The 9,424-nt window shown below is 45.0% G+C and overlaps 1 protein-coding gene and 1 long non-coding RNA gene across 4 annotated transcripts in view; one reads left to right on the top strand and one right to left on the bottom strand.

Annotated features, from left to right (window-relative positions):
• Positions 1–9,424, bottom strand: part of LOC310751508 — a 126,403-nt gene that overhangs the window by 35,161 nt on the left and 81,818 nt on the right. The window lies entirely within an intron of this gene.
• LOC310751312 (arylacetamide deacetylase-like 3) overlaps positions 4,991–9,424 on the top strand; it is a 22,279-nt gene continuing 17,845 nt past the window's right edge. For 2 of the 3 annotated variants that reach the window (XR_014542455.1, XM_083590611.1), the window contains exons 1-3: positions 4,991–5,157; positions 6,788–7,004; positions 8,522–8,575. Coding sequence is in view for 2 of the 3 variants with exons in the window: in XM_083590611.1 (XP_083446737.1) it covers positions 8,565–8,575 (11 nt within the window). In the remaining variant the exon portion in view is untranslated. The remainder of the gene's footprint in view (positions 5,158–6,787; positions 7,005–8,521; positions 8,576–9,424) is intronic. The other variant, XM_083590612.1, reaches the window with a different exon arrangement.

Genomic DNA, 9,424 nt, shown 5'->3' with positions numbered 1-9,424 from the left:
TTAAAACTTTCCCACCTGTTACGGTAAAATCTGGGTGCGAGGCTGCTCTGCCACCCAGCTCGTTGGACTAAGTCCGCGGGTCCCTGCGGAGGAAAATGAGCTCAGCCGGAGACAGGAGCAAGCTGCAGAAGATCCAAGTTTATTGCGCAACAGGTTCAAGGCGAGATTGAGCCGCGAGAAAGGGGTGACATAAACTTTTGAAACTTCCCTCCATGCCCCAGAATACAGCGCAAAACACATCCCAGTTACATCATGAATACATTAAGAAGAGGTTGGGTTACACAGATTACATCATGAATACGTTAAGAAGAGGTTGGGTTACCCAGGATTAACATATGGAGGAGGGAGGGGGGAATATGCAGAGCTGGAGATATGCGCAGATAAGCACATCCTGATGAGAAGACAATGGTCCATGTACTGGCATTGCCTGAAGGAAAGGCTTGGCAGAGTGATTTGACAGGATTAGGGTCTTGACACCTTGCTTGAGGGATTATGGAGGACAGGGGAGGTGTGATGGAGTCCTAGAGAAATTGAGCAAATTGGCACGTTGATTTTCTATGAATTTTATAGATTTTAGTCCCTTTTGACATTGACAATTGGAAATAAATTGATATATTGTAGCAAAGAAGAAGGTGTAGAAGACATGCCCCCCCCTTCCGTATCACACCACATCCCAGAATACAGTTCGAAGGGGAGGGGTTAACCTTGGCAAACATGTCAGACAAGTCCTTGGTACAAGATTAGCATAAGCAGACATGGCAGGGCAAGACTCAGGTATAAGATTAGCATAGACAAATATGTCTTAAGTACCCACCACCCAAAAGTACAATAGAAGTTCCTTTGCATGTCTGGAGCCTGTGGCGAGTCAGGTGATGAGATTTGGCTTCCTTTGGCTAACAATGAGCCCAGCAATTGTCCCCTCTGAGAACTTCCTGGAGTCCTTTTGCAAGGGGAAAATAGCTTTGGAATGGGGGGAAACTGGGAAAGGAGATGATTTTATATTATTTTTTAAAGCTAGGTGACTTTCCTGAGCTGTCAAGTTGGAAGGATATATTCAGGCATAATATTTGTAATATTTAACTTTAAAAATGTGCCCCCCCCGTAATTTCCGTAACACATAATAATCAGGTAGTTGGTCTTTCCAGAGGGGATTTTACCAAGTAATATAGAAAGCAAAATTTGAAAGTGAAACAAAAAAGCCTCGCCCCCCTTTCCATTCTGACAAACCCGCTCCACACAGATGATAATCCTTCTTCCACTCGAATCCTTTTTAGCACCTCAGTGGCTGAATTAATTAGCAGAGTAATAATAATAATAATAATAATAATAATAATAATAATTTATACCCCGCCCTCCTCAGCCAAGACTGGGCTCAGGGTGGCTAACAACCTATAATAAAAACAAGTTGATTGAAATATAACTTAAAAAACAAGATTAAAGTACAACATTAAAAGATTAAAAGATTAAAATGCAGCCTCATCACAGGAGGAGAAAGGAAAAAAGAAAGAGGGGGAGGGAATCAAATTGATTCCAAGGCAAAGGCCAGGCAGAACAACTCTGTCTTACAGGCCCTGCAGAAAGAAATGAGATCCTGCAGGGCCCTGGTCTCATGAGACAGAGCATTCCACCAGCCTGGAGCCAGTGTTGAAAAGGCCCTGGCTCTGGTTGAGGCTAATCTGACTTCCTTAGGGCCTGGGACCTCTAGGGTTTTGCTATTTATGGACCTTAAGGCCCTCCGTGGGGCATACCAGGAGAGGCGGTCCTGTAGGTATGAGGGTCCTAAGCCGTGAAGGGCTTTAAAGGTCAAAACCAGCACCTTAAATCTGACCCTGTACTCCACCGGGAGTCAGTGCAGCTGGAAAAGCACTGGGTGAATATGCTCCCATGGCAGAGACCCCGTGAGGAGCCTTGCTGCAGCATTCTGCACCCGCTGGAGTTTCTGGGACAGCTTCAAGGGCAGCCCCGCGTAGAGCGAATTACAGTAGTCATGCCTGGAGGTGACCGTCACATGAATCACTGTTTCTCCCTCCTCACTCAGAGCATGTCCAAAACTTAAATCCAATTTTTCATTTTAAGAGATGACATTGGAGAATTGTCAAGAAACGCACAGTGCTTTCCATCCAGTGCCCCATGCCCCCTCATTCGTTCCAAACTTGGGGCCAGGTGTTGGACAAATGGCAGATGAGACTGCCACCCCCGACCCTGGGGGAGTAGGGAGGCTGATTACTCCCATCTCAGCCTCTGATATCTTGTGCGTACGGCTGTGATGAAATTTCTAGCCATCTTCCATAGAACCAAGCCGGAAGTAATATTTTGTGTCACTCCTACATCTTATAATCTGCTCTTGTACCTGTTGTGCTTTCTGTTCTGAGACTTTCTGAGCTTTTATTGACCTTGGGCTGGGCGGAGGAATGCTGTCCAACGTCTGTGAATCTGTTAACCGCCTCCATCCCTATTAATCTTCCAGTGTTTCTTCTCCTAGCTGTTCCCCATTCAGTATTTCCCAGCTTCTGCTTTCTGAACTATGTCCCTCTGCAAACCACTGTTCCAAATCTATACTGTCCTCCTGCTCCTGGAAAGATTCAGGATCAGGGGGAGGCTCCCACCATTCCTCCTCCGTGCAGCCCTCCTCAACACGGTCCCTGACAGGTGGTCACCTTTGATCTTGTAGAGCAGTGATGGCCAGTCTTGGCCCTCCAGCTGTTTTGGGACTACAACTCTCATCATCCCTAGGTAACAGGACCAGTGGTCAGGGATGATGGGAACTGTAGACCCAAAACAGCTGGAGGGCCAAGTTTGGCCATCACTGTTGTAGAGGGTCACAATGCTGGAATTGTGCATGTCTTGTGGCACAGATCCTGTTTCCCAACACTGCAAGAGAAGGCCATGGAGGTGCGTCATGAGAGAGGAGTTGAGGCGTATTTTCAACATTTTTGTTGGGATTCTGTCCTGTCCAGGGGGGTGTTTGTGATGCAGGGGCTGTGATGCAAGCACACCTCAAGCAGCTTTTGTCCATTCTCATTCATGCTATCTATACCAAAGTCACCTATGCAATTGCCCCATGTGTGATGATCACCCCAAACTCCAGCACTGAAATCTCCCAGCAGGAATAGGTGTTTGCAGGCTGGGAACATCCTGATAGCGTGGTCTAGCACCTCACAGAACTGGTCCTTGGTCCATATGTCAGAGCACATAGTGGGAGCATAGATGCTCAAGATGTTAACCAGGAGGTGGTTGAGAGATGAAGGGGAAACAAGCATTCTGAACCCTTGGTCAGTGGTTCTGTCACAGACAGCAGAGAGCTCCCTTTTTTAAGAATAAATTTTATTAGAGTTTATAAAAAGAGATACAAAACTTAAGACCAAATATCTTTTTTATCCAACATTAACCTAAATAAAATAAAAAGAGAGAAAAATAGGAAACGGAAAAGGAAAGGAGGAGAAAAGAAAGGAAGAGGGGGGGAATGAGAGAAAACGATAAGAAGAAAGAGATAGAAAAGAACTTAAAAGAGAAAACAGAAAAGATAAAAAACATAAATTTAAAAACTTCCAAGTCTTCATCTGTCCACTATACTGTATATAAACTATAGGTACTTCATTCATGGCAATATGTCACCCAACAAAACCACGTTCTATAACCGAGTATTACCTTCAATCTCCAAATCCATATGTCATTATTTCATTTTCTTTTTCATGCAAAAAGTCTATGAGAGTATTCCGATCTTTAGTAAATGTTAACAATGACCTCTCTCTGATTAAACATGTCAATTTTGCCATCTCGGCTAAGTCTGTTAATTTTAACAACCATTCTTCCATGAGAAGACTCAGTCATGTGTCATTCCATCTTTGTGCATACAATAGTCTCCTGCCATAATCATATATTGAAAAAAATGTTATTTTCTAATTGTATATCCATAAGTCCAAGTAGGAAGAGTTCTGGTTTCAGCTGGAACTTAATCTTCATAATTCTCCACATCAATGCATGCATTTGTATCCAATTTTTTTTATTAACTTTTTTACATGTCCACCAAGCATGATAAAATGTTTGTCTCGTTTATATAAGTCACTGCGGCACAATGCTGTACTCTGATCTTTTAAACAAGATGCTGGACTGCTGTGAATGCAGGATGACAGCAGGTAGGTATTGCCTTGAAGCAAAGCAGCTCCCTCAGGAGGAGAGGTTGGGCAAATTGACACCAATTAACATACACCCACACCCAGTGATATTCAGTTCTTAACTGTTCTCAATTAAGATGTTAAGTGGGTTGGCTGACAATGTTCTCTTGCACATAACATTGAATGTTGTCCTATAAAAGCCAGCGGCATTAGCTAAGGCGATGTCCTGATCTCTATGCCTCTGAGAGAAATGGCATTTGTGTTGGGAAATTCAAGCCCTTCTCATAAGAAGCTGGCAGCAGTCCCAGGCACCTGGCTTGAATCCCGGTTGACCTCCCTGGCTGCATTCCCCAGCGAGCGCAGGCAAGGTCTCTATCGGCCAGTGGCGTAGCGTGGGGGGTGCAGGGGGGGCGGGCCGCACCGGGCGCAACATCTGGGGTTAGGGCAAATCCATGGGTTAGGGGGCGCAAATCCACGGGTTAGGGGGCGCAAATTACTTGCCTTGCCCCGGGTGCTGACAACCGACGCTACGCCACTGCTATCGGCGATTCTTCTCAAACGTGAGAAGAACACACCCCTCTTTCCTGCCCCCCCAGGCAGGGGAAAGAGATAGACAGAAACGTATTTACATGCTTTTATTTCTGTCTTTGCAGCGTTACAAAAAACATGACTGCTCTCTTCAAACTCCAGCCGTGTTGTGACAAAAACTTTCTGTACTTCCTGTACAGCTCATATTACACTCTGAGGTAATTCCGGTGCTTCGCACTGTGAAAAGACTGCCCCTTTGTTCCCACGAACAGTCCCAACATTCCCATCATGTTTACATTCCAAGCTAGGACTTTGCAGCAGCATTGCTTCATTATCGTAACAATTTGGTGGAAGTCTGTGGACACTGATATTATACATGACCATTTTCATTCATTTCTTGCTGTTTGCATGGGGAGCTTATTATCTCCTTATCAGGATGCAGCTGCCTCGAGGAATCAGCTGTCGTGGAAAGTTACTACTTTTCGATTTCCCTGTAGGATATGGACTTATACTGGTAAGGTTTTTTTACATATATCACAGGGATGAAGTTAGGTAAAGGTAAAGGGATCCCTAACAGTTAAGTCAGTTAACTGTCAGGACAGTTAAGTCGCAAACGACTCTGGGGCTGTGGCGCTCATCTCACTTTACAGGCCGAGGGAGCCAGCATTTGTCCACAGACAGTTTTTCTGGGTCATGTGGCCAGCATGACTAAGCAGCTTCTGGCAAAGCCAGGGCAGTGCGCAGAAATGCCATTTACCTTCCCGCCGGAGCGGTACCTATTTATCTACTTGCACTTTGACATGCTTTTGAGAACTGCTAGGTAGGCGGGAGCTGGGACCAAACAACAGGAGCTCACCCCGTCGCGGGGCCTCGAACCGCCGACCTTCCGATTAACAAGTCCAAGTGGCACGGTGGTTTAAACCACAGCGCCAACCGCGGATGAAGTTACACTCCTATAAAAAGGGCTGCAATGTTTGTAATATTTCTCGAATATTCTTCAGATAGGCAATTAAGAGGTGACATGATAATATTATGCAAGACAGGGAGAAATTGGGTAGAGAAAAGTCCCCCCCTCCTTCTCTCTTGACACTAGAAGTTGTGGAGAATCCACTGGAGTTGAATGTTGGAAGATTCAGGACAGATAGAAGGAAGTACTTCTTCACACCTGACATATTCAAACTATGGAGCTCTCTCACACAGGAGGCAGTGATGGCTGCCAAACTGAATAGCTTCCAAAAAGGATTAGATAAATTCGTGGAAGAGAAGGTTTTGGGTGGCTACTAGCCTCCATGGCTAGGCTCTGAACCTGGAAAACATAGGAAGGGAGAGGGCTCTTGTGTTCAGCTTCTGCTTGCGGGTTTCCCATTGGGGCACCTGGTTGGCCACTGTGAGATGCTGGACTAGATAGGACATTGCCCTAATCCAGCAGGCGCTATTCATATCCACTTAGGTGGATTTATTCTGAGGAGGACTAGCACCGAACACCACCCACTTAGTGTGGTTTCTCATGGTGTCCATCAAGAAGAAGCATACAAGGAAGTGGAATGGTCAGGGGCTTCACTTCTGTGCTGCTCAGGAAGAATCACTCTCCATCCAAAGAGGAAGGAAAAGATATGATGATAACAACAACAACAACAACAACAACAACAACAACAACAACATTTTTATTTAAACCCCGCCCTTCCCTGTTCAGAAAACTGGGCTCAGGACGGCTAACAACAAATTTGAAACACTTAATTGATGCAACAAAAACAGTATGCAGTGTATGCAGGGTAGTCACCTCACATGTGGGGATTCCATTCCACAGGAAATAGACATATGTTTCATACACACACGCGCACACATACACAGAGGGGGAAAAGTATTTGATCCCCTGCTAAATTTGCCCGTTTGCCCTCTGACGAAGAAATGACCAGTCCATAATTTTAATGGTAGGTTTATTGTAGCTGTGAGAGACAGAATAACAACAGGAAAACTCCCAGAAACCCAGGCGACAAAAGTCAGAGATTATGGACTGGTCATTTCTTCATCAGAGGGCAAACTAGCAAATTTAGCAGGTGGATCAAATACTCCCCTCCCCCCCTCTATATATATGAGAAAGATTTGATGCTAATTATCAATGGTAATTTTTTTGGTTCAAACAGGCAGAAATTCTGGAAAAACTGGGCATCTGCCATAGATTTGCCTTACTCAGGGCCGCGTGCATGTTCATTCCAGTAATGAGGGACCCAAAGCTGATTATAAAGGATCTGGATTTTGATGGAGTGCCAGGGAGGGTGTACTGGCCTAAAACATCACCTGCTGGGAAAAGGAGAGGAATCATCTTTTTTCATGGAGGTTGTGGACTATTTGGAAGCATCCGTAAGTTCTGTGAATTGTTTTTGAAATGGTTCACTGTGTTCTTGGAGGAGAATTTGGGGCGCTACTATAATGTAAAGTTCCTGAAATGTTTGCTATGGAGGGGTGGAGGTGGTTTGTGCTGCCCTCGTATCATTTGAATAAAATATTGCGGGGGGGGGGGTCAAGTAAGCCCTGCCCTGCATATTGATCACATGATCAATACACAGACACTATTGGAATGGCAATACCCATCAATTTTGGGGGGACTGGCTCCCCTAAAATATATTTATTGGGGGGGCCAAAGGGACCACAGCCCTTAGGCGTTGGCTCCTAGTCCACTCACCCAGGGTTAGTGCTCCTTTTGAGAACTGAAGATATGGAGGAAACTGCCTTATTCACATATTTACACCGTCAGTCTGCTTGGAGGGAGCCCAGATCTTACAGCATGGTCATCTCAAGCAGGGCTTGTTCTCCACAGCAGTGCAGCACTGGAGTCAAAGCCAGTTGGCGATTGTAGTCCTGAGCCATTTCAGGCTTTATAGGTCAAAACCTGTACTTTGGATTGGGCCCAGAAACAAATTGGCAGCCAATGTAGTTGGGCAGGCATTTTCATTATACGCTCAAACTGTCTTGCCGCCGTGAGCAAGCTGGCTGCTGAATTCTGCATCAGCTGCAGTTTCTGAACAGTAGGTAGTGTAAGTTCAATGAACTTGGCAGGATGGGATTGTAAAAAATAAAAATTAAAAATGAGGCTGAGGCTTCCCGTTGTATGGGTGACCAGTTCTGTGGTAATCCTAGCATCGTGGCCAATGAAAAACATTTAAATTTTCATAGAAGGCGTTTTTGCTTCATGCGCCAAGGGACTTCTATGAAAAGTCTTCCAGAGAAGGTCAGAAATAATGCAGAAAGAAGCTCAGGAATGTGGGTTGAGGTCTGTTTGGTTCTGTTCTAATTTTTACCCATTGACACTGCTTGATCTGAGCTACTGATCAAAATCCATATAATGGTTTTCAGCTGGCGATGCCCCATTTATCAATGGTTCAGTCCAACTTAGTTTTTCTCAGAGGAAACCCATTAAAGGTGCTTGTTGTTTTCTACAATCAAGTTTTTTTTAATAAAAAAAATAGCAGACCAGAATTAATCATAGCTGTTAATTTCACCAACTAACACTGGATCCAACTCATAGTGAATTCAATGTCAATTGCTAAGAGCAGGGGTCAGCAAACCTTTTCAGCAGGGTACCGGTCCACTGTCCCTCAGACCTTGTGGGGGGCCGGACTACATTTTCGGGGGGAAATATGAATGAATTCCTATGCCCCACAAATAACCCAGAGATGCATTTTAAATAAAAGCACACATTCTACTCATGTAAAAACATGCTGATTCCCGAACCATCTGCGGGCCGGATTTAGAAAGTGATTGGGCCAGATCCAGCCCCTGGGCCTTAGTTTGCCTACCCATGGCTAAGAGGTTTTGTAATGAAGCCTATCAAATAATCTCTGATAGTGTCTCTGTGTGTGTTTTGTTCTTTTTTCCAGGAACAACTGAAAGGATCTGCCGTGCCATCGCCCACCAGTGGTTATGTGTCCTGAGTAAGTATCTTCACTCTTGTTGTAGCAGAAAAAAAAGAGTAATTCTCCTCAGCTTCTAACTCTTCCTAACACCTGAGCTCAGAGAAAGCCTGATAAAGTTTTAACATAGTGATTTTGCCAACCGTTATAATACCTTTGCATTTAGATTTTCATACCTTGGGCCCCAATCCCTCTGGCTTTGAGCATCTTTGCTGGAGCAGGCCCAAAGGGCTCAACATGCGATTGTCATGATGGCTAGCCAGGTGGCCAATGAGAAGTCCACAAACAGGACCCGAGCACTAGACCACCACCCCCAGTTGCAATTTACATCCAACTGGTATTCAGAAGCATTACTGCCTGTGATAGTGGAGGGGGCACCCCCCTTGTGACTAGCAGGGGGGGTGTTTTCAGCCGGAACTCACCAGAACTCACTTCTTTGTTGCGTTCTGGCACCTTTTTGGTGTGTTCCGGCAGCTCTGTAGTGTTGCAGTACCCTTGGAAAACCTTATCCTCCATGAGAGGATGGTATTGCTTCTAAATCCATCACAATTTTATCTATCACAATTCTCTATATCCTGCCTTTCAGGACTCAACTCCTTCCAAGGCAGCACACAACAAACATTAAACTTCATTTGCAGAAACCAGCACATCAGACACACTTACCTTCCCAAGACAGCAGTGGTAAATTGGGAGAAGTGTCATTTGCCAGAACTTCAGAGCCCTTAACAACGCAAACCTTCCCCACAGTAATGGCCACCATCTCTCTGCCCTTGCTGCCGTTGGTGCATGATCTGAAGCCTCCTGGTCAAGATGGGCAAACTCGACTTATTGGTTTTAGAGGTTTAAAAAATACCTCCTGGTAGCTCCCGG

Source organism: Podarcis filfolensis (assembly GCF_964270895.1).
Source record: "Podarcis filfolensis genome assembly, chromosome: 16".
Lineage (NCBI taxonomy): Eukaryota > Metazoa > Chordata > Lepidosauria > Squamata > Lacertidae > Podarcis > Podarcis filfolensis.
The sequence above is the reverse complement of the archived record's forward strand: the minus strand, read 5'-3'. Positions and strand labels throughout refer to the sequence as shown.